The sequence below is a fragment of the Marmota marmota genome, unplaced genomic scaffold (genome assembly GCF_001458135.2).
Source record: "Marmota marmota marmota unplaced genomic scaffold, marMar, whole genome shotgun sequence".
NCBI classification, from domain to species: domain Eukaryota; kingdom Metazoa; phylum Chordata; class Mammalia; order Rodentia; family Sciuridae; genus Marmota; species Marmota marmota.
The window spans coordinates 9,126,144-9,152,218 of record NW_026000249.1 but is presented as its reverse complement, the minus strand read 5'-3'; the positions used below and the strand labels follow the sequence as shown (position 1 = coordinate 9,152,218).

Below are 26,075 nucleotides of genomic sequence, written 5' to 3'. Positions count from 1 at the left end.
CCCACCCCCACCCTTATACTTGTTTTTTAACATGGACAGGACGGCTGCTATTTGGTTTTGGAGGACCTGGCTCGCAAAACAGTAGTTGTGTCTCAGGAGTAGTAATGACTTAATCACTGAAGTTGAGTAAAAATTTGTTCAAATGAAAACTAGCCATTTTTAACTTTCTCTGTTTTTGTCATCAGTATCCTCAAGAGCTGTAAATCTCACAAGAACATTTGAAACAGATTGTTGCTTCTCTAGATTATTCTTACATAGTCAGTGATTGGATTGCCTAAGTATTTGCTTTAATTAGATGCAGCACACCTGGAAAAAAGGGCAGATTTCAAAATGAGGGTATACTACCAGTCTATATGTCATGGAAATTAGAAATACCTGATTCTATTTAAGTTGTTAATCTGATTATTCACAAATCCCTTCATGTATTAGGAGTGACAAGGCCCTGGAGCTGACACTATGGTTCCTACTGGGTTTCTCATTTCTATATGTAATGTTTATACGAAGTGAGATAGGTTGTTCTCTTCCCACTCTGTACATATCTCCTACCTTTTTCATCCCTCCCACTTAACTATAAAGCTATATGATGTAACTAGCCTCCAGTTTGAGTATTTAATACAAAAGCCATTATAGAACTTATTTCTTAGAGTAATGCCTTTATTAATTGATGTAGGGTTTTTTTGTAGCAAATCATTTTTACCTGTTTGTGGTACTCTGTAGGGCCTATGTTTATGTGTGTGTATATGTATTTGTGGGTGGGTGGATGGGTGGGAGAACACTCAAAGTGGGACAATATGTGTGTATTCTCTGTATTTACTCTTGGTTCCAAAGATATTTGGGCTTAAATCATATGTCCAGGCTTATGATATTGATAACCTCTGCTTGTAACAAAAAATTGACACTTGACACTGGGTGAGTCCTATGTCCTCATGCTTAAATACAGTTTCATGATGACTGATATGGCAAAACCTCAATTAAGATGTTTCAAGAAACAGGATTTTCTAGTGTCCTTGATGCTAAACAGAAACCCCCTTACACTGAGATGAATGCCACTATTGGCTTCAAACCTCATTGGTGAACCCCCCCTCCCCAGTATATTGATACATTTTCTTGCTTAAATGCATTGAAGATGACAATTCTCTTATGTATGTATGTATATATGTATGTATGTGGTGCTGGGGATCAAATGCAAGGCTTCATACACACTAGGCAAGTACAATACCACTGAGCTACACCCCCAGCCCAACAGACTTTTTGAAGAGAATTCTGGGTCTCATTTAGAATCTTGAGGCTTGAATATTCTGTTTTTATCATATGGGGCTGTAGAGGTAGAAAATAAAGAAAAATGGGGCCTAGATCTGGCTTATACTCTGCAAAGCAAAGATGGTGCTACACAATTAAGTCATTCAAGGAATCTGTGAATTGTATTCCTTCTGGTTAATTGAGGTTTTCCTATTCTTAAATTACAATCTTGAGATGGCTTCCGGGTTTAACTGAGCATAATCTACATGCTGGTCACTTGCAGAGGCAAACCCCAAATCTGGGTGCTCATTGCTGTCATGGTTGCATGGGGACTTTGGGCTCATTCTGTAACCTTAAATTCTGCCTAATGGTCTCTAATTAATTTTGTGGATGAAGCTCTTGCAGCAGATTCATCGAAGGCAAGTTCAGTTAAAGACTCTTCCTCTTCCTTCTTTTGCCATCATTTGCTTCCCCTTCCCCCCTCTCTTGTTTTTCTCTCCCCTTCTCTTCTCTCATTCACTGTCAGGAAAGACTACCTTTGAAGGGACAATTCTGTATCGAGCTGCACCTGGAAAGACGGAGGGCCACAGACGCTATTACAGTGAGTGACCTTAACAGCAGGAGGCAATTGTAAAGATAAGATCTGGGTACTTGTGTTTTTTGACGCAGCTGCCCTTTCCTGAGCTGCCCATGCTTATGCTCTTATGCCAAGTGTCTGTGTGAATTTCTGATCCAAGGATATGGGCTTATTTGCCTATGATAAGTGTCATCTCCTTGGTGTGTGCTACAAGAGCATTCCAACCATCAGCCCCTGGCGCTTTCTTGTTTGCTTTCTGCCTCTATCATGTATGTGACTTGCATGCATGAACCATGTGTGCAGAGAAGGGGAAAGAAGCATTCCTCATGGCATATGTATTTGTACCAGTGTCTTTGGGCTTCCGGGGTACTAGAAGATGCTTTTGGGAGAGACATTAACCTCTCACATTTATTGCTTTTTCTCAGTGGGTTATTAGAAACTGCTAAACCATTTTGTCATTGCTTGGTTGAAAGAAATAAGATTTTGGCATGAAAGTCCATGCCAGAAATGGTGTTTTGCTTTGCTCATTCAGCTAATCACCACATGGCAGATTTCTTTTTGGCAGGACCAATATGTAGCCTTTTGTGTTGTGAAATAAGGCTGCCAAAAGTTGAGGGGAAAGAAATGAATGAACTCATCTCATGATGCCCTTAGAATAGTTCCTGCTACATAGTAAACACTATATATGTGTGTGTTAAATTTAAAATAAATAAGAATGGCTCTGATTAGTGCCAGAAGAGTACGTTAAATTATACAAAAGTACAGGACTGACAGGAGCAATTTTGAAGAGACTTTGTTCTTTTGTTACCTGAAGGAAGGGCATCCACCTTAGTGCATGTATATACGTATGCATATAGGCATATGTATATGGATGTAAGAAAAGAAAAGGTTCAGACGTGAATGCTAGAACCATGCTTCTCAAACTATTTGAGTGAAGCTTATTTTTCTTCCACTGTGGACAGATGCATGGTCCTACTGCACATGACTGCTCCACATGCAGTGTGCTGCCTGTGCCTCACCAAAAGAGTTTAATAGCACCTGGATTGGCCTGTGCCCCATTCACGTGGACACATCAACTGGCCATATGGTTGGAAGTCACACCAGTGCATACCGCTAAAATGCTATAGTCATTTCCAAACCTACATACTTTTTGCACTTATCTCATGATGTCCTAGTAATGAGTCTTCATGAACTGGGCCAAGTCCATAGTAAATTCTTTGGATTGCACTGCCCAAGAGTGTCATCTGGCATTCTGAGAATGACATGGGGACGTTTTATGGGCTAATGTGCATGAAGGACTGCAGTAACTAAAAGATGCAGCACCAAATTAATGTGAAAATGGAGTTATCTTTCTTCTCTTCCAAAGGGAAGGATCTGGATATTGAGTTATTTTACCAATGCATATATTCAGATATTTAATTTACATACTTAAAAATGATAGAACCAACCAGGTGCGGTGGTGAATGCCAGTAATCCCAGCTACTCAGGAGGCTGAGGCAGGAAGGATCACAGCCTCAGCCCCTGAGTGAGTCCCTGTCTCAAAATACAAAATAAAAAAAGGGACCCGGTGGGTGGTGCACACCTGTAATCCCAGTGACTTGGGAAGCTGAGACAGGAGGGTCGTGAGTTCCAAGCCAGCCTCAGCAATTTAGCGAGGCACTTAGCAACTCAGTGAGACCCTGTCTCTAAATAAAATACAAAATAGGGCCGGGGATGTGACTCAATGGTTAAGTGCCCCTGAGTTTAATCCCCACTACCAAAAAAATAAAAATAAAAATGGCTGGGAGGGCGGTGTGTAACTCAGTGGTTGAGTGCCCCTGGGTTCAATCCGCACTGCTGCTTTAAAAAAAAAATAGAAGATGACAGAAACAGGCTGCCAGAGTTTCTGGAAGAAAAATCTGCCGTGTGTTTCCTTCTCAAGTCATGCTTGTGTGGTTGAATGACTGTGCAATCTCTCCCTGTGTAATATAGAATCTATCTCACAGAGATTAATATAAAGTTATTAAGATGAGCCCAAAGGCAGAAAATCCCTAAAACTGGAAACTTGGTGAAATTAGGATGGCAATGGTTAAAAATGTTATGGTTCTAGTTAATGGGTAATGCTAGAAGATCCCTTTGAATACCCTCTCCGAAGAACTAAAACAGGCTTGCCCTAATCCATCTGCCCTGCTGCCTTCTGGTGGTGATGGTGGTGGTGGGAGGGAGGAGGGTGGTGATGGTTTCTTTCCACTAATCATTATTTTTATTTCACCTTCAAATGGTTCTTTCCAAACCAGAAAAGAATATACAAGCCGTTTATCACATAGAAAGAATCCATACGGCAAAATGAGAACATGTTAAAAGGAAAATGACACAATATTTAGACTTTGAAATTATATCTCCAGCAGGAATATTTCCAAAAACAATGAGCAGATAAACACATGAATGGATAACTAACCCAGGGGGTTTTTCCATGTTTGCACACTCAAATCCATTCCTGAGTTGCAGCTGACCCCCTTGTTGTGGGCCACTCCTCATTGTTTTGTGCTCTGTTCTTGCTCACAAATGCTGTTCTTTTAGTTAATTAAAATCTGCACCAGGGACCTTCTTCCTCCCCCACCCTCTGGCTTACGAATTCAGTTTTTATGAAAAATAGCAGTAACAACAAAGAAAATCATTGTTTAAGGATTTGATTTTGAAACTTGTTAGCAATTTCTAATGACCTTTCTATATATTTCGGGTTTTCATTTAATAGTTTCTTCCTGCACTGAGATGTCCTTATTTGAATGACTTCAGCATCTTATATAAAAATACCATAAAATGTGAGCAACTATTTGGTGTATCATTTTTATGGACTAGGGGCCACCTGAACTGTAGGAAGACAATGCAGGATCGGCCTATAGAGAACAAAATTTGATGACATACTTTCATCCTAAGAGCATCGTTATGATCAGGAGATATGTAATAAATGGTCAGGAGCTATGCTACACATCTAGAAGCTTTGAGAGACAGTTTAATGATAAAATTTAGTATTCCATAAAATTTCCTCTGAATCTTGCCCTTTGATGGCAAAATTGATGTACTGATCATCCAAAGAAGAATGTATACCCAGAAACTTAACTAGATCCAGATAGGCTCTTCCTTTTAGGAGCATGATTGTGGGGAAGCTGGGGGAAAAAAGAATCTGGGGAGGTAAGTGTCCACAATGTCTTGCTGATACCTGGTTTATGCCTCCCAGCACATGCCACAGGAGGTCAAAGGAAGAGTATCATGTCCCCAGTGTTCTTTGGAAAGGGATTCAGCTGTGGGAAGAGGATGGTGTTAAAAGAGGGAAGGAGAGCCATAGACTTGGGGGATTCTGGCCTCTGGAAGGGCAGCTTTCTTTCCCTCTTTAACAAACACCATCGTCTTTCTAGTGAAGCCATCTTAATGTCAAGTTTGGTTCAGTGCTTTCCTAGAGAAACATGTCTGCATGTGTTTATTCCTTGTGAAACCATCCAAAGAGATTTAATTCTTTGGCAGTCATAATTTTGTGTGGTTTCTTTAATTGCTAATGTGTTTAAATCGCTTTAAGCTTTACAGTTTCCCTTTAGGAAACGTTACTTTCATTGCTAATTGCTAATTGACTTGACTCAGAGTTGGAGGTACAGTATGTGGTACTGACTGGGTGGGGAGGTGAGGAAGGGGGGCTGGGAGAGTTGTTGTTACACAGGCTATAGCCAAGTTTGGAGCACAACCAGGCTCCAGCTGAAGAGGGTTGAAATGTCATTTGTTCAAAGAGGTCTCTCCTGGAAATTAGGTTTTCTGAGAAGTTACTTTGATTCACTGTTTTCAAAAAAGGCTGGGGGGCCAGGTGTGGTGGTACACACCTGTAATCCCAGTGGCTCTAGAAGTTGAGGCAGGAGGACTACAAGTTCAAAGCCAGCCTCAGCGTCTTGGTAAGGCCCTAAGAACTCATCGAGACACCGTTTCAAATTAAAAAAGGGCTGGGGATGTGGCTCAGTGGTTAAGCACCTCTGGGTTCAATCCCCTGTACTCGCTACTCCCCCCAAAAAGGCCAAGGGTTGGGAGATGAAACAAAACTCAGCTAACTAAACAGCATATTCAACACACCGACTTCAAAAGCCCAGTGCAAGTTATCTTCTACCCAGTAACACTTGTAGAGTTGCCTCCTGGCTGGTTGTGAAACTCTTCAGGCTCTGGATGATTTCTGACCTCTTTCTTTCCCCATCCCCACTCTTGACAGGCTTAAGGGAAACCACAGGCTCCGAGAGTGATGGGGGTGACTCCAGCAGTACCAAGTCTGAAGGTGCCAATGGGACAATGGCAACTGCGGCCATCCAGCCCAAGAAAGTTAAGGGAGTGGGTTTTGGAGATATTTTCAAAGACAAGCCAATCAAACTAAGACCAAGGTCAATTGAAGTAGAAAACGACTTTCTGCCAGTAGAAAAGGTATGTTTGACCATTTTATTTTATTTCAGTATAATGTGGCATATCCAAAAGTGCATTTTGTGGGGTTTGGTGTTGGAGACTTCTAATGCCTCTTTTAGGGTTTCATTGTCCTCATGTACTGGTTATTTGCCCACCCTGCTTTTTAGCTCATCCTCTGTGTGGGAATAGATTCCTTTAAAAGACTCATACTTTAGTTTTCTGTTTCCTTTTACTGGCTCTCTTGTGTTAGTCTGCTTTGCCACTATAATGAAATATCTGAGATAGTTAACAAATAAAGGTAAAAAATTGGGGCTGGGGTTGTGGCTCAGTGGTAGAGCACTTGCCTAGCACATGTGAGGCACTGGGTTTGATCCTTAGCACCACATAAAAATAAATCAATGAAAGTATTGTGTCCATCTACAACTAAAGAAACTATATTAAAAAAGATAAAAGATTATTTTGGCTCACAGTTTTAGAGGTTCTAGTCTGATTGGTCAGCCCATTGTTTTGGGCCTGTGGTGAGGCAGCACATCATGGCAGGAGCACGTGACAGGGCAAAACCACTCACTTTATGAGCCAGGGAACAAAGAGAGGAAAGTGCTGGGGTCCCACAGTCTCCTTCAGAGGCATGCCCCCAATATCCTAAGAATCTGCCATAACACTCCAGCTCTCAAAGGTTCCATGACCTCTCAATAGCATCACCCTGGGGATCAATCCTTTAATACATTAGATCAATCCTTTGGAGGATATTTGAGAACCAAAGTATAGCACCTCTCTAGGGAATGTTTCTCAGGATGACTTTTGAGATGGCCTCACACTTCTCCATCTCCTTTCTTGAAAAGCTCCTCATACCTGGACTTGACACATGCCTTTAACACCTTTCACATACTGAGAAATTTCTCTCCTTTTCTTGTACACTTCTCTAGTGTTTTGTGCTTTGGTGTATTGACTGTGGTTTTGCAATAGAGAAAAGGGATTGTATATTTTTTTCTGTAAGAGTAAGTTGAAGATGATTTCAGACTGCTGAAAAGAAGTCTCCTGCATGTGTGAATGGTGGAGATGGCCTGCATTGACTCCCTGGGTTGTTCCCATCAGAGAGCTGGCTGTTTTCTTCTGTCTCTACTTCTGGGTTGGCAAGACAGAGACTGTGTGTTGCTGCTGAGTACACGGTTGCCATAGTAACACACCCAGAGCCATCACGCTTGTGGCTGCTGATGACGTCTACTGTGGTACACTTCTAAGCATCATAGCCTTGCTTAGGAGTTAATAAATACTGTGGAATTTTCCAAATTATAATAAGCTACACTCGTGCTGTGCTTAAAGAATGTTTGTTAATTTGATTTAGTGCTGAAATTTTTGCTTTGACATTTGTGCCAACAGGTTTGGAAGATGGGGAATTGGCCACATCTCTAATGCAGGTTTATCAGTGGCTTTTAAATGTTTTCATTTTTCAGTGAGATGAAATTTTAAGGGTTGCATCATTTTCTGCAGCTGTAGAAGTTCCACCCCCATGGCCCCAGCAACCTTGCCCCATGTCATCATGCATTAGAAACAGATTCTGAAAAGGGAGCTTTTGGGATACTTAATCCCTTTAGAGATGAATAAGGGAGGAAAGGGAAGAAACCTTGAAATTAGAGACCATTTCTTCCTTTGTTGAAGTTGCTTGGAGCCAGCATTATTTCTTTCAGTATTCAATATATGATGTTTTTCAAGATCTGAGAACTATCTAGTTAGTATCCAGTTAGTGAGCTTGTGAACTCACTTCTGTTTCACATGATCGTATTCAGATTCCTATAAGTATTTACAAAAGACCAAGTCACCATCTTGGAAAGGAACAATGGATGGAGTTTTTCTCCATTTTATTCAAGTGTTTGAAGTAAACTTAACCATTGACTCAATCAACAAATAGTTCATTCCCTTCGTTTGGTTTATATTTTTGGTCTTTTTTTATTCTGTGTGTAGGAAGACATTGTGTGTGTGTGTGTGTGTGTGTGTGCGCGCGTGCGCATGTGTGCATATATGTGACTATTATTATTGCTAATATTTGATTTAACTGCCAATAATATATTGGGTTATTGTTAATAGCAATATCAATGAAAAATATTAATTCCCAAGTTTATTTATTTTTGAGATAGTCTCATTATGTTGCCCAGGCTGACCTTAAACTCCTGGGTTCAAGTGATCCTCCTCCCTTAGTTCTGAGTTCTAGGACTACTTGTGCATGGCCACCCTACCTGGCTATTCCAGATATAGGTTTAACTTCTTACTTCAGTGTTTCCGCTTGGAGATCTTAAATTCATATCAGTTTATCCAAACCCAAATTCCACATCATCTCTCTCCTCCACCCACATATATCTTAGTTTTAGGCTGCACCAACTCCCTCTTGTCACTCAGAGCAAAAACCCTGGGGTTGACCTTGACTGATTCATTAGGAAATTCTATCAGTTCTGCTTCCACAGTATGTCCAGAATCCACCCACCCATGTCTCATTACCTTCACTACTTCCTAATAAAGCTTCTTGCTTCTCTTCACTAATGTACACTATGTTATTAGAACAGTGCACAGCACATAGTAGGTGCTCAATATGTATTTGTCAAATGAATAATATTAAAAGCTGTATAATAGAACTTTAGAGATTACAGACATCTATAGAAAGAGGTGACTGGGTGGAATACTGGAATAGCTGCATAGTTCAAGTTAAAGTAATTGTATGGTTAATGCATCTTTGTGAAATAGATTTATTGCATTGGTATTGATGGTATGAAGCATTATTATTAATAGCAATGTCAATGAAAAATATTAATTCCATCAGAGTTATGTAATATATATGCATGTGTGTCTCTATATGTGTGCATGTGTGCGTGTGTCTTGTTTCCTGATTTGTTTGCAGAATGAAACCATGTGCTGGAAACTCCCTTAACCCACTTCTCAGTGTGAAGCCTCTGGGGAAAACATAAATTTCCCAGCCTGCTCTAATGGCTGTGAACAATTTTTATAACATCTAAGAAGATTTGAAACTATCTGTGCTTCCTGTGATTGGTTCCATGGGTAGTTGCATAGATTTATGGATCCATTATGTCATTATACAACCTGGCACAAGAGCTGATGAGTGTGATATTGTTTTATTAGTGTACAGCCTGGTTCTCATCACTTCTGAGATGGTTTTGTGTCCAGGATTTATGTTTAAGGAAGAAAGTTCCCTTTGAGAATGGAGCTGCTCTTTTGATTTGGCAGAAGCACAAATTGGATCTTGTACAAAAGCATTTGATAGGTTAGACCCAAGCATGCCTCCTGCTTAGGCTGGGATAGTTGACCTTCTGACATGACTGGTTTGATAACTTGGATGAGGGAAAAAGAGAAGCTGATTATTATTAATGTCTGCAGGCCTTAAATTGTACTTTCCATTCAAGTTTGCAAAGTATCGACATCCACTTTTCTGCATCAGTAATTTTGTGCTTATTTTGATTATGTTTTAATCCATATCACCCAGAGATACTGATTAGATTATATGCCAGGAGAAAGATTGTTTAGCATCCCCCTGCTGACTATGAATAAAGAAATAATGTAGGTATTCTTCTCTTATTAAATTATAAGGAAGGACTCCATTTATGAACCTTTTTAATACTCCTAAATGGATATGCCTGTGAATGATTTGTGTAATGCACCACTTAAGTGAAATATTTACAGATGAAATGATATAATGTCTGGGATTTGCTTCCAGTAGACTGGAAGATGGACGAGTTGGTGGGGCATAGAAGAAATGATGTTGGTCATGAGTTGATAACTGTTGAAAGTGAGTGATGCATATATGAGAATTTGCTATACTCTGCTCTATTATTGTGTGTATTAGAATTTTCCCTGGATTAAAGGTTCAAGAAAAAATAACTTGTAGAAAAATCTACCGTTTAAACTAAGAATAAATACAAGTGTGTGCTGCATCAAAATAATGAAAACATTGTGTAGTAAAAGATGAACCAGGTTAAATATCAGAAGTTTAGAGGGTCTTGGTTCCATTATCCTAGCAGACTGACTTTGTCAAAGTTGACTTTAGTTGGAACATCTATAAAATGGGAATAATCTTTTTATGTATTGTACCTCATAGAACTTCAAAAAGAAGGATGTTAACTGAAAATACTTTGTAAGCTATAAATGTAACTCATTTCAACTAGTGTTTGTCAAGTGCTCACTGTTTGCACAGCACTGGGGATACAATGATAAAAGACATATCACTATTCTCGGGGACGTATTACTGTCCTCATGGGGTCACAGAAAATAAACAAGCAATAATAATATGGTCATAATCAGGCTGAGAACACAGTGTAGCATCTTGTAGGAGCTCTCAAACATGGCAGGAAGTCATTAGGAAGACTGGAGAGCATGTGTTCATGTGTATATATACCTACTTCGTACAGGAAGTGATTTTAGACTGAGAATTATGGGTCTACTAGGCATTCATCAAGCAAAAAGAACAGAGTTAGCAAGGAAAAGCAGCATGTATAATGCCTCGAAGAGGGAAAGAGAGCACAGATAGTGTGTAAAGGCTCCAGCAGAAAGTGGGGAAATATGAGAATGGGGGAAGAAGCAGGGCCCAAATCATGAAGAACCTTATGAGACTTGTTAGGAGATTTGGACTTGATCTTGGGGGTAATGGAGAACCAGCAAATGTTTTAAGCATGAAAATAACATAACCAGATAGGTTGTTTAGAGAAAGAATTCCAGCTACCATGTGAGGAGTGGATTACAGAAGACATGGTGAATAAAATTCAGAAAACAGGTGACAAATTTATATTGGCTCTCCCAATAAATAGCTCCCCATCCCCAATTTAGGTACAGTATTAATTAATAAGATTAACCAGTGAATGGAGAATACAGAGACAATATTTGCTAAATTTTTCAGTAGAGAGATCCAGTTAACTCAGCACTGGTTATTGAAAAGATGATTCCTTCTATGTTGCAGAGTAATCTTTACCTTTCAAATTTGCCTTCATCAGTAACAGCATTGCAATATAACATGTACAGAAAGGTGTGTAGGACATACCATGTTCATGGTTTAGAAAGGTGTCATTCTCACTAAAAGTATGTTTAGACTCAGTACAATCCCATTCAGAATATCAAGAGGCTTTTTGGTGGTGGTGGTGGGGACTGACAAGCTGATTCTAAAATTTAAATGAAAATGTAAGGGACCAAGAATAGCATACATGATCTTGAAGAACAAAGATAGAGGCAGTGTAGAATGGGTGCAAAGGTAAATAGAGCAATAGAAGAGAATAGAGTCCAGAAACAGACCCAGACATACATAGCCACTTAATTTATGGCAAATTTGAAAGGCATAGTCTGCTGTGAGAGTTAAATGGGCCTTCCAGTTGATTCCCAGAATTAGACTTACCTACTCAATTTCAACATTAGACTGGCTGAGACCCATATGATTTAAAAAGGCCTGCAGAGAATGCCTGCTTTTAAGAGGGGCAGAGAGAAAATCTGAGCATGTCTAATTTATTTTTTCTAAATTCTCCTATCAGATAAGTCCTTTCACTCTTCCAGGGGAGAATGGATGCAAGGATAGAGAATGTCTCAAGAGTGTCCATTTGAATTCCCTTTATGTGGATAGATATAGGTTTGATATGTAGCCTAAAGATTGGGTTGGAAGACTTTAAGAAAGAAGGCAGCCCACATAGGACCTTCTTCTCATGAATAAAGCTGGTACCTCTGTCTCCCACCTGAGGACCTGAGGGAGAATTTCCTCATCAGGCTGCTTTTCTGTGACACCAGCCTGATCCTACCCTCTTTTTCTAAACTCTTTCCACCTTTTATGAGTCACTCAGATGATTACTTCCAACTAAGCACTTAGGTAAAGAAGTGTCAGATAATATAATTGGGTATATAAATTACAGATACTTGGGGGCCTGGGGTTGTGGCTCAGTCATAGAGCGCTCACCTCCCAACACGTGCAAGGTGCTAGGTTCGATCCTTGGCACCACATAAAAGTAAATAACTAAAATAAAGGTATTGTGTCCAACTACAACTAAAAAATATATTTAAAAAATTACAGATACTTGGGCAAGTCCAGGACCTAAATGGACATGGATTTATACATAATAATCCTGGCTTTTTTGTGCCATCTTATTCCATGCCCAGCCTCTCTAGGCCTCTTTAATCACTGTCAAGCCAGTCTTTTTTGACTGGTTGGAAAAGGTATTTTGAAGTTTGATGGTTTTCCTATAAAGGAATCCTTCAAAAAGCTCCTTTCCCATGGTCTTCTTGTCTTAGCTGATTTCCATTTGTAAATTTGACATTTCTCATGCAAAAGGATTTTGTTTTTCTACTAGATATTGTTTGTAAGGTCTCTTTTTCAACTCTTAACATTTTGAGTTTCATTTATAGAATCACAATCACCCAAATTAATGCCTTGATGGCATCAACATTGTAGCTCTTATTTGTGACGGAGAATTAGAATTAAAATTATATGTAAATGAGTCACTAATCAGTTGTTTTAGTTAGCCAAATCTCAGTAAGAGAATTTAAATATCTTCATACATATCTCAGGTGTTTTTTTAAAAATCCATTCTAGTAAAAATTCATCAAGCTGTATACTTACATAAAATTAAAACATGTAAACATCTAGTGATGATGTTATTTCTTTAAAATTGAAAGCTCTATGTCCTTGATCCTTTGAAGACTAGAAATAAGCTCTGGAATTTCTAGAAGTTAATGATATTTTTTTTTTGAGTAATGAAATCACAACTTGTGATTATCTGAGACTTTTGAGTATTGGATGTCCCTCATTTTGTTTATAAGATAAAATTATGTATCATCTTTTGAGCTGTTGGAAAATCCATGGCTTTTAATGAGCAGATGGTACTAAGATGCCCACTGATTGCCTGGGATGAATAAAGTCTCCGGGATTTTCAGACTTCTGTTTCTGTCTCCCCAGTGTATCTCTGCAATGTTTTCTTACCTAGGAAAAATAAGGGGGGAGGAGGATTGATAGGGAAAAGGAAACAAGGCTATTCTTTGACATGTTGGGTGCTGTTTGGTGTTTTATATATGTTTGTTTGACATGTACTTTGTAAAGCACTCAGCCTTGTGTATTTTCTAAGAATTATTTGATTTCAACTAAGAATCACATTTCAGAAAGCCTTAAAATTATATTTTTAGGAGCCAGGAATGGTGGTGCACACCTGCAATCCCAGCTACTTGGAAGGCTTAGGCAGGAAGATCACAAGTTCAAGGCCAGCTTGGGCAACTTCAAAAGAACCTGTCTCAAAAAATAAAAAAGGGTAGGAGTGTAGCCCAGTAGTATAGCACCCATGGGTTCAATCCCCAGTACCAAAGAACAAAACAAAACGAATTATATTTTTAGAATTATAGAGATTATTAACATGCAGGCCAGGGAGCCTAGGTTCAAATCCAACACTGCCTCTTCTTGAACAAGTTACTTAACCACTCAATGCTTTGATTCCTCATCTTAAAAATTAGAATAATGAGAGGATCTTCCCCAGAAGGTTTTTGCATAGGCTGAGTATCAGATAAAATGGTTAGAAAAGTGCCTGGTGTACAATAATCACTTGAATAAGGTTGGTTATTATTGTTGTCTATCATAGAACAGAAGAAGTGCCTATAAATGGCAGTGCCCTTTCCAGGATTTTCTTCTTTCATTTTGATTATGGAGAATTTCAGAGTCTGAGAAGTACAGTTGAATTTTGCTGTACCTATGCTGTTTGTTTCACTTCACTAAGTCTTAAATGTCAGCCACTAGAAAACAAGTGCCATAATTTGGGACCTTGTCTGTGTTAGTCACCATTATATTTACAATTCCTTGAAAATAGTGGCTGAAACTGTTATATATAGTTGGCCCTCAATAAATATTTGTTGACTCAATGAATGAAGATAGTGTTTTGTCCTAATCCAATTGAAATTATCAAGGAAAACTCATTCTGTCTGGGGTCTGCTTGTGGTCTAGCTATAGAGTCACTTTCCTATTTGTTCATCAGTTGGCTCACTCATTCATTCATTGATGCATTATTGAATGCCTTTTATGGATCAGCAGTGGAAGCTCTGGGATTTCTATATAAATGAGCTAAGGGGTGATAATTCATGTGGAAAGATATTGAATAGATGGTATGTCTAGATATGGTATTTGCATAGTAAGTGCAGATTTTTTTTTTTTTTTTGCCTGACAGTTTATTGATTTGGGGTAGGGTAGGTCTGATCTACTTAACTGAAATAGAGTTAACACCTTTCCCCTCAAGTCATGTCTTGATCAGTCATCATATACATTCCTTTCATTTGATGCTTAGTATTGTTCCTAATTGGAGAAAATTGAATATGTATAAAAGCCACCCTAATGCAGGGGACAAAGAGTAGTAGGGGTATGTCCAAAAAATGAGAATAGAAAGGAAGGAACAAAAGTTCCTTTTTAAGATATTGAGAAGGAAGGGCTAGGGGTATCCCAGAGATCTTTTCAAGAAGGGAGTAATTGAGTGAAATGTTAAAAGATGTTGGATTCTGCTGGGTTCGGTGGTGGATGCCTATAATCCCAGTGGCTTGGGGAGGCTGAGACAGGAGGATTGCAAGTTCAAAGTGAGGTGCAGCAAAAAGCGAGGTGCTAAGCAACGCAGTAAGACCCTGTCTCTAAAATACAGAATAGGGCTGAGGATGTGGCTCAGTGGTTGAGTGCCCCAGAATTCAATCCCTAGTACCAAAACAAACAAACAAAACAAAGACGTTAGAAAGCCATGATACTGGCAGTGTGCACAGGAGAGGAGGTGGTGCCTCATCCCACAAGGCCCTGCCAGTCCCCTTACAAGCTATACTTCTTCTGGGTGGGCTGGCAAGTTGGTCAAGGAGTTCAATTGGGCAATCGCCTGATCAGCTTTGCACTTTAGAGAGATAACTGGGGAGGTGCCAGGGAATGTGGACTAGCGGATAGGAGAGGAAGTAGCTGGGAGAGTTGCCAGCCTGGGGCTCCGTGGTTGATGACTAATTGGCTAGGCACCAGGAACTTCTAGTAGCTCTTGGAAAGGGGCAGATGGGCCCACCTCATGCATACTCTTTAAGCTGGGTTGCCGTTGCCTGGGTTGGCAGCAGAACTGACAGAAGAGCCAAGTTTCCTTTCAAAGAAAATTCTTTGTGTATCTTGGGAACCAAAAAGCCAGGAGTCAGCATTCTATTACCTTTGTTAATAGATAGGCTAAAGATAGAGAAAATTTATTTATTTATTTTTAGTTTTTTTTGGGGGGGAAGATAACAGGTTATTTTTAGTTATAGATGACAGTAGAATCCATTTTGGTAAAATTATACAGCATGGAATGCCGCAGTCTGGCTGGGCACAAAATAACCGAGCCACCACAAAGCCTTGTAGATTCAAACAGCAACTCTTTATTCCCGAACTCTCACCGACACTCTACACACACTACCTGGGAATACACTCCCTCCACCGGGCTCTGTGTATCAATTCTCTCAGAACCCCGCGAGAACTCAAAAAGGAGTGGAACTCCAAAGGAGTGGGCACCTGAGGCAGCAGGATATGCCCTAATCCCACCAGTATCCGCCCTAATCCTGGAGCCGCCCTATTCCCAGCAGGATCCACCCTAAACCTGGAGCCACCCTAATCCCTGAGCAGGGTCACCTTTCAACCCAAAATGCCATGTGTCATTCCTACTTGGCTATGGCTCTCAGCAATGGAATATATCTTATTCTAATTTAGGACCCCATTCTTGTGGATATACATGATGGTGGGATTCACTTAGGTATTTTCATATATGTACATAGGAAAATTATGTTAGATTCATTCTACTGTCTTTCCTATTCCTATCCCCCCTTTTTTCCTTTCATTTGCCTTTGTCTAATGTACTGAACTTTTCTTCTTCCCCTCACCCCCATTATTGTGGTTTAGCTTCCACATATCAGTGAAAACATTCAGCCTTTGGTTTTTTAAGATTGGCTTATTTCACTTAGCATGTATACATTTGTCAGATCCAACCATTTCCTGACAAATGTCATAAAGTCATTCTTCTTTATGGCTGAGTAATATTCCTGTGTGTGTGTGTACCACAATTTCTTTATCCATTCATCTGTTGAAGAGCACCTATTGGCTCCATAGCTTAGCTATTGTGAATTGTGATGCTATAAACATTGATGTGGCTGTGTCACTGTAGTATGATGATTTAAAATCTTTTGGATATATTTGGAGAACTTGGATTATTGGGTCCAGTGGTGGATCCATTCCTAGTTTCTTTTTTTAAAATATTTATTTTTTAGTTGTAGTTGGACACAATACCTTTATTTTGTTTATTTATTTTTATGTGGGGCTGAGGATTGAACCCAAGGCATCACACATGCTAGGCAAGTGCTCTACCGCTGAGCCATAGCCCCAGCCCCCTTCCTAGTTTCTTAAAGAATCTCTGTTCTGCTTTTCAGAGTGGTTGCACCAATTTACAGTCCCACCAGCAATGTAAAAGTGCACTTTTTTCCCCACATCCTCACCAACATTTATTATTACTTGTATTCTTTTTTTGATCGGAGGTGGGTACTGGGGATTGAACTCAGGGGCATGCAACCACTGAGCCATATCCCCAGCCCTATTTTGTATCTTATTTAGAGACAGCATCTCAGTGATTTGCTTAGTGCCTCACTTTTGCTGAGGCTGGCCTTGAACTTGTGATCCTTCTGTCTCAGCCTCCCAAGTTGCTGGGATTACAGGCATGAGCCACCGCACCCAGCTTACTTGTATCCTTGATAGTTGCCATTCTAACTGGAGTGAGATGAAACCTCTATATGGTTTTAATTTGCATTTCTCTAATTGTTGGAGATGTTGAATGTTTTTCCTTATATTTGTTGACCATTCATATTTCTTCTTTTGAGAAGGGTCTGTTTGGTTTCTTTGCCCATTTATCAATTGAGTTATTTTGTGTGTGTGAGAAGTTTGAGTTCTTTGTATATCCTGGAAATTAATGCCCTAACATAGAGAAAATTCTAAAAAATCACATAGGGAGGACATAGTTAAATACAGTTATAAATGCATATGGACATATTCTTGCATATCTATAAATCACACATGTATTTATTTCTGCATACATATGCATTCAACAGGCTTATCTTTCTAATTAGTTTTTAATCAACTTTTTATTTGGTGAAGATAATACAGGAAATTCTCACATACCCCATAAAATCAGTTTTCACTATTGTTAATGGCTTATACTAATATCATATATTTGTCCTAATTGATGAGCCAATGTCAATATATCATTATCAACTGATGTCCATACTTTTTTCAGATTGCCTTCATTTTCACCCAGTGTTCTTTTTTGTTCCAGGGTCTCATCCAGATTACTACATTACATTTAGTTACCCTATTTCTTGGCTACAATGGTTTCTCAGACTTTCCTTGTTTTTGATGACCTTGACAGTTTTGAGTTTTGTAGAATGTCCTTTTTTAAAATTAAATATTTATTCTTAAGTTTTAGGTGGGCACAATATCTTTATTTTACATTTATGTGATGCTGAGGATCGAACCCAGTGCCCCATGCATGCTAGGCAAGTGCTCTACTACTGAGCCACAACCCCAGCCCCTAGAATGTCCTTAAATAGGCATTTATTCCAAGTTTTTCTCATGATTAGAATGAAGTGATATGTTTTAGGGAGGAAGACCACAGAAGAGAAGTGATGTTTTAGTCAGCTTTGTGCTGTTCCCAAAATATCCTGAGAAGACCAATCAAAAAAAAAAAAAATTATTGATTGATTTTTTTTTTATTTTTTAAATATATTTTCAAATTTGTTCTAATTAGTTATACATGACTGTAGAATGTATTTTGACAGATCATAAATGGAGTATAACTCCTCATTCTTCTGATTGTACATGATGTAGTTACACAGGTCGAGTAGTCATATATACACATAGGGTAATAATGTCCGATTCATTCTACTATCTTTCCTATTCCCTTTCCCCCTCCCCTTCCTTCACTCCTCTCTGTCTAGTCCAAAATACTTCTATTCCCCCACTCCCTCATTGTGAATTAGCATCCACATATCAGAGAAAACATTTGGCCTTTGGTTCTTTGGGATTGGTTTATTTCACTTAGCTTAATATTCTCCAGTTCCATCCATTCACTGGCAAATGCCATAATTTCATTGAGAAGACCAATTTTAGAGGAAGAAAAGTTTAGTTGGGTCTCACAGTTTCAGAGGTCTCATTCCATAGATGGCTGACTCGCTTGTTCTGTGCTCAAGGTGAGGCAGAACATCATAGTGGAAGAGTGTGATGGAGTAAAGTGGTTCAGGACATGGCCACTAGGAAGGAGAGAGAGAGAGAGAGGGAGAGAAAGCGTGTGAGAGAGCTCTGCTCAACAAGGTCAAAACAGATGCCCCAGTGACCCACCACCTCCTTCAGCTACACCCAACCTGCCTACAGTTACCACCCAGTTAATCTGAATCAGGGAATTAACACACTGATTAGGTTAAGGCTCTCATAACCCAATCATTTCACTTCTAAGCTTTCTTGCATTGTCTCACACATAACCTTTTGGGTGACACCTCATGTCTAAACCATAGCAAGTACCATTTATATCACACCATAATTAGGGCACAAACTATCAAGATGACTTCATACTGTTGATGTTACCCTTCTTCACCTTGACTGAGGTGTGTTAGTCAAGCTTCTCCCCTTGAAAGTTCTGGGTTTTCCTTCCACACTCAGCTCTTTTAGAAGAGGTCATTCTGAACCCTGGGCTTAAAGTGTGGGGTTTATGTTGCACTTCCTTGAGGGAGGAGTATCTAAATAAAGTTTTTGGAATCCTTCTGCACAGATTTGTCCATTCTCTTATCCTAATTGGACTTTGTTAAAGTGATTTCTTATCTGTGTTCTGAATTCCAAATGCTAATTTTGTAACACTTGTATCAACATTTGTCATTTATCACCTAGTGACATCTCCCACATTTGTTATGTTTCATGTGTCATATATAAACAGATCTATGTCGTATTTACCCAAACAGATTATAAAGATTATTATTATACAGAGTAGGACACAGTGTAGGCAGTTAATAAATATGGACTAAATGATTTTAAAATTAGTTTAACTTAAAATTCAAAACATTAACCATAGTTAACAACTGAAACAGGTCATCAGGGTTTGAGAATATAAGAAATGGGGTATGATGTGGATAATGTTGATTTGGCAACCTGATTTGTAAAGTAGTCCTGAACTTGTAATAGTGGCTGATATGGTATTTGCTATGTACCAGGTTCTTCTGTAAGCACTTTTCATTTACATTATTTAGTCTTCCAAATACCCCTGTAGATTAATGCCATTATTCACATTTGGAGGTTTTTGTTTTTGTTTCTTGTTTTTTGGTGGTGCTAGGGATGGAACCCAGAGCCTCAAATGTACTAGGCAAAGCATTCTATCACTGATCTGCCCTAACCCCATCATTCCTATTTTATAGATAAGGAAACTGAGGCAAAAAGTTTAAATATGTTGTTGATAATAACACAGATAGCAAGTGGCCAACTGGGATTTTGATCTCAGATACTCTGGTTCTAGAGTTTTGAACTATTAACCACTGGGCTCTAAATTCATTAAAGTGGTGATTAAAATGGTATCAATTTGGGGGAAAAATTGCTATTTAAACAGCTCATGCCAGTCCGTTGGAATACGTCTGATGACATGGCAGCAATCTTGCTATATTTTTCCTAGGGGAAGTGTTTCTATAAAGCTACTACTGTTTTTCCTTCTTAAGGTTTTTTTTTTTTCCATGAGTAATTTTTTTTTGCAGTACAACTAATTTTATTCCTTTAAAATACAGGCATTTTCACAATTGATATTTCATTTACAGACCATGTTTTAGATAGCCCTCATTCTCCAAACATGTGATCTGTTGAAAGATATTTGGCTTTTTATTTCCTCTCTGGCATTTTTAAACCCAAGTGGTCACTGGGTCCTGCCAAATAAATACTCCCTCAGTGTGTTCCTTGTCCGAGTGGTTACACCTTTGGGCCCCAGGAGACAACCTAGATTCCTGCAGTGATGTAGGCAGGGGAGGAGGACTTCTCGCAAAGCCACCCAAGCCATGAATCGGCCCTGGCTTCCTGAACCATAAACAAACGCAAGCTTTGTTCTCCCCATTCCTCATTTGGTCCCAAGTATGAGTCAGGGTTAGGCTGGGTCCTCAGGCTCCGTGCCTTTGGCTGTTGGAAGGAAGTGGGAGGATTTCAGGGTAGTTCTGGGACCTTTTCAAACTGAAGAGAGGAGGCTGACTGCATGATGGGAGAAGAGGTACTTCTTTTTTTGCTTTTAGAGTTATAATAAATCCCTTTAATTTGTATCTTACCTATACCATTTTGTAGCAGGACTTGTACTGGATTTACATGGGTGGGTTAAAATGTGTGTGTGCTAGCTAGACTCTCACAATGGAGGGGGAGCTCTGGTTTTACTAAGGAAGAGCCCATATCAAATGTAAGGAGTCTTTTCTAAAATCAGATATTGCACTGAAGCTATTCAACTGTTTTAATCCTCTACCCTCACCTCCGATGCTTTGGTCAATTCTGCCATTAATTTTTACAGATGTTTCCAATTTCTGTGTGTTGCTTTTCATGTGCTCATACTGCAGAGAGTAATTTCGATGGGCAGTTTGCACAAGCAGTAACTGTTACACCGTGTCACAGAGCTAGCTGTTTAGCAATTACAGATGTTTGTGCAGTAAACAAATCCAGCTTGCTTTTCAGGTTAGTTTAGGAGAGAAGAATATGTCCATGCAGAGCGAGTCAGCTATGGGACATTTCATTCTTGGGGGGCACGGACATTTGGAGTTTTCCTTGTGAATGGAGAAGCTGTGAGTAGTGACTTCTGGGTACATTTGAACTGTTCTTTATGGAGGTAAAGATATTTGCCTAATTTTTTAGGGCTGAGCATTTATTTTCATATACTCATATAGAGTAAAATAGAGAAACTGAACTATTTGCTTTTCTAAAAGTTTACTAGTAATAAGTGGTTATGTTTCTTTCTGTGAGTTGTTCATATTTGTCTACCTAAAAGCAGAAGTCTGTCATTTTCCAAACACAAAATAAAATTCCCTAAATAAGCCACAGGATAAGTGAGGTTTACAGTGTGTCATATGTCTTCTATATCCCTATATATCATTGAAAAAAAAAATTTAAGGGGAGAGCCGAGGTCTATAAAGTATTTCTCTTTATGTCTTTTTCTGTTGACTTTAAATTATAATATTTTCAAAATTACCCCCCAAAAGGGAAATACCATGGCAAAAAGGAAACACGTTGTTCTAACATTATTTCAAGAGTAAGACAACTTCTTGAAAGGTTTTTAAATGGCATCTGTTGCTTGCCTAGAAGGAAGACAAAGGCAGATCTATGAGGGGAGTCTCAGTAGGGGTTGACTAAAATAAAAATAAGTTCTTCTGCCGAGGCTTGAGAGGATTTTCCTAGGGAAAGAGATCTGAAATTTGCTGATCTTATTGCTGATGTCATCATTCTGAGTTCTGAGAAGTAGAACTCAGAATTAGGTATTTGTGTGCAAAATTAAGAGGGTGACTTCATTGGAGAAATGAGATGGAACATGATGGGTAGCAAGTTGTGACCTGTGGAAAATTCTCAGCAGTAGTGCTACCCTACCTCACTTTTTTTAGCCCCTAAGACTGTGAGGGGCGTCCTGAACCCTTTGCTTGTTTGTTTCTCAGAATAATAACTGTTACTTATCCCATGACAAGAATTCTTTGCAATAATTAGAAAAATAATAAAAACTCAAAGTTGAAGAAATAAATAGAAAATTTCCATAGTCCTCTTATTGAGGAACTATAGTTAATATTTTATATTTATCCTTCTAGATTTTTCCCCCTGAGCCTGACTATGCATGCAGTGCACACCTGTCACTCTTCATACACTAATGGGTTATAGTAAATATTGCCTGTTTTTAAAATCTTAACACATTATGGGCCCTCTTTTTCTGTCATATAGTCACATGGTATCTTCAGGGTCTCCATTCATTGTAGAGATACAACACCATTTATTGAACCAATCCCTAAATGATAATGACCTAGGTTGCTTCCACATATTAAAAGCTTTTTTTATTTAATTTTTTTTCCTTTTTGGGAGATTGGGGTTGTGGCTCAGTGGGCGAGTGGTTGCCTAGTACATGTGAGGAACTGGGTTGATCTTCAGCACCACATAAAATAAATAAATAAAATTATAAAAAATTTTCCTTTAAAATTCTTTTTTCCCCTTTTTATTTGGATACAGGATCTCACTAAGCTGCTTAAGGCCTTTCTGAGGTGCTGAGTCTGGCCTCAAACTTGGGATCCTTCTGCCCCAGCCTCCTGAGTTGCTGGAATTACAAGCATGTACCACTGTGCCCAGCTCACACTTTAAATATTAAAAACATCATTCTTGTATGTGTATCATTGTTCCTTCCCTGAGTATTCCCTTAAGCTGAATTTTTATTTATTTAGACGTTTTTATCATGTGGTGCTAAGGATCGAATTCAGTGCCTCACACATGCTAGACAAACACTCTACCACTGAGCTCCAGCCCCAGCCCTTAAGCTGAATTTTTAAAGAGGAATTTACAGGTGAAAGGCTGACTTAATTTTGGTTGGTTTCTTTTTTGTTTAAAATAACCCAAGTATATGGTAAAAGAAAAAAAAATACCAACAGAATAAAAACAAGACTCTCTTAATCCTATATACTCACTTTTACTTCCCAGTGGCAATCCCCATTCAAGCTTTCTAGGTATTCCTATAGAAATGTATAATTGTTTAATTGTAGTAAATACATAACTTAAAATTTACAGTCTTAACCATTTTTAAGTATCCAGTTTAGTGGCTTTAAGTATATTCAAGTAGTTGTGCAGCCATCATCACCGTTCATCTCCAGAACTTTTTGATCTTGCAAAACTGAAACTCTGTACCCATTCAACAGTAAGTCCCCAGAGCACCCTCGCCACAGCCCCTGGCAACTACCATTCTATGTTTTGTGTCTGAATTCGAGTATATGGAATCATACAGATTTGTGTTTTCATGGCTGGCTTATTTCATGATTGTTCATGTTGTAGCTTGTGTCAGAATTTCTTTTCTTTCTAAGTAGTATGGATAGACCACATTTTGTTGGACCATTCATCTGTCAATTGATATTTGAGTTGTTTTCCCCTTTTGCCTATTGTGTGTAATGCTGCAATGAACATTGACATACCAATGCTTGTTCTTGCTTTCAGTTCTTTTAGGTATATCTCCAGAATTGGAATTGTTGGATCATACAATAATTCTAATTTTAATTTTTTGAGGAAACTTCATAGTTTGTACCATATTCCCATCAGCAATGCACAAGTGTTCTAATTTCTCTATATCCTCACCAGTACTTGCTATTTTCTATTTGATAGTAGCTATCCTAATGGATGTGAAGTAACATCTTATTAAGGTTAGAATTGGCATTTAATGTGTGTTCATGTTGCCTAGCACTAAGGGAGAAGGTTATCATTCTTTTCATCTTAGAATGAAGAGTCAGGGAAAAGATCTTCTCTCTGAGGATCACCATTAACCAGTTGCATAATCCCACAGGATTGCAAATTACTTAAAGGAAGAACTAGGTTCCCATTTTCCACAGTCCCTGAAGAAAAACTAAGTGGAGTGTCCAGGTGGTTGGTTGATTTCCTGTTTTTCCCATAACCTTGTCCCCTTACTTGAATCTGTAGTTGGAAGTTTTATGGAGAATAGATTCAAAATAGTTCTTTTGAGAAAAGATGAATTTCTCCTTGATGCTATTGTTAATTTGAAGTGATAGTACTTGATTGATTTTATGTAGTGAGGAAGGCTAGTTTTATGATTGGTTTTCTCTTGTCACCTTCTACTCTGGAATTGCTTGGGGACAGGAAATGAAAGTTCTTCCTTTTATAAGTTGTTTGCTGAGTTGTTTGATTAATATCCTTCAGTAGGACATACAGAATTTTCTGTAAGTATTTAATTGTCCCTCTTTTTCTCTTTCCTGATACTAATCATTATTTCACAATATTTATATCCTGGAATTTGCAGATGTTTTTGGTTTCTGAAATTCAAGGTTTTATAAATTCCCAAGTGGCCATTAAAATGATCATGCCTTTGTACTTAACTTGTCTTTTTCTCTCTGATATTTTCACTAGTTGTAAAATGATATTCTGGCCAACTGGGTTTCAGTGGGATGGAATGAATTTAATGCTATATGAAAACTGGCAACTTTAAAACAAGCTATCCAGAGGCATGGTGGTGTGTCTTTTCTCACATATAAAGAATGTGGATTGCAGAGCTCAATCAGTCAGCAACTTCTTTGGTACTACTCTGTGGCATTGCAGACCATTTAATTGGTACAAGATGACAAACTTATTTCCAACTCAGACTCTTAATTTTGAAGGCCAGATCCTCAAATAAATATATACCCATAAATGCTGTAGAAACAAATGAAAACACAAGCATAATGAGCCCTTCTTTTACCTCTAATAGTTATTTCTGTCTTTTAAAACGTGGGCTATAATATGAACAATTCACAATTAAAAGCATATCAGAATAACCTTAAAAGGCACTTCTTCATCAAAAAGCCATCCTTAAGGCATTTGACAAATGGCCTTATGATTCAGAAGTGTCACCTCAATTAAACTTATCCTTGAACTTTTAGGGATACAATAGTCAGGGTTTGGAAAAGGGGAAGCAGAAAATTGAGGTCTGTCTCACATAGAAGTTGTATTTCTGTTTTGTTCATTTAAGATAAAGAAGTTAGAAGTGGTAAAGATGTATTTATTGCCTCATTTTCTTTTTCTTCTTTTACTGGCTAAGCATTTTCACCCGCCAGTGATTTTAATATGTTTTGCTCCATTTGTTTTGGTAGCATCTGCACTGTCTTTCCTTTTTATTTTGACTTCTTAGTTCAGGTGTTCATTTTCTCTTTCCACTAGAGGCAGCTTTTCTAAAATTTTGTGGGTACCTTTTCTAGACTCTGATAGTAAGTGAAGTAATAATATCAAACCTGTCAACATTTTAGACCCTAGAACATTCCACATTTATCCTCTTGATATAGTGCTTGGCACTATCTAGTTACTATACTCGGAGAGCTGGATGTTATACAGGTCTGTGTTTCTAATTTTATATTTAATTTCTTTTCTTTCCAGCCCTAATGCCCCCCTCTACATTTAAGCATTTTTAGAAGCAGTGAAAGTGGACTACTTACTTAAAATTTAGAATCCTGTTTTTGTTTGTTTTGGTGTTTTTTTTTTGTTTTTTTTTTTGGGGGGGGTGCTGGGGATTGAACCCCAGGGCATTCTACCACTGAGCTACATCCCCAGCCCTTCTTATTTTTTTCTTTTGAGATGGGGTCTTATGAAGTCACTCAGGCTGGGCTGGAACTTATGGTCCTCCTGCCTCAGCCTCCGTAGTCACTGGGGTTACAGGTGTGCACCACTGCTCCCAACTAGAATCCTGTTTTTTTCAAGTGATAGGAATATAGATACTATTGTGTCACAAAGAGAGAGAGCTGGATCAGAGAGGGACTGCTGAATTTCCAAGTAATAAAAAAATGGATCTGTGAAACCATAAAGCAATACTTTTATCTAGCCCAACTCTATATGAAATGAAAGTTCTAATGGTGGTTGATTTTCTTGATGTGAAATTGAATGGCTAGAAAGAAGCAGAGATATTCTAGGAGGTAATGACACAAGGCAGTGAATGAAGATGGTCAAGAAACTGGAAATCAGGAGTTGTGGAGAAATAGTGATCATTGCAGCAAAGAGAGATGACCAAACAGAGGCCGTGAGGAAATGAAGAATTAAACAGGGTTTGATGGGGTGACTGTTTTCTAGTCCCAGGAATGACTGCAAAAAAGGAGA

General features: G+C 38.6%; 1 protein-coding gene across 15 annotated transcripts in view; it reads left to right on the top strand.

Annotated features, from left to right (window-relative positions):
* The window catches only part of Sh3kbp1 (SH3 domain containing kinase binding protein 1), a 279,242-nt gene that overhangs the window by 130,588 nt on the left and 122,579 nt on the right, over positions 1-26,075 (top strand). For 7 of the 15 annotated variants that reach the window (XM_048796358.1, XM_048796352.1, XM_048796353.1 and 4 more), the window contains 2 exons: positions 1,766-1,840; positions 6,042-6,247. In XM_048796358.1, the coding sequence (XP_048652315.1) occupies positions 1,766-1,840; positions 6,042-6,247 (281 nt within the window). Of the gene's footprint in view, positions 1-1,765; positions 1,841-6,041; positions 6,248-20,350; positions 20,497-21,003; positions 21,053-21,074; positions 21,097-26,075 lie in introns of those variants that run through there. The other 8 variants (XM_015488069.2, XM_048796357.1, XM_048796355.1 and 5 more) reach the window with 5 other exon arrangements.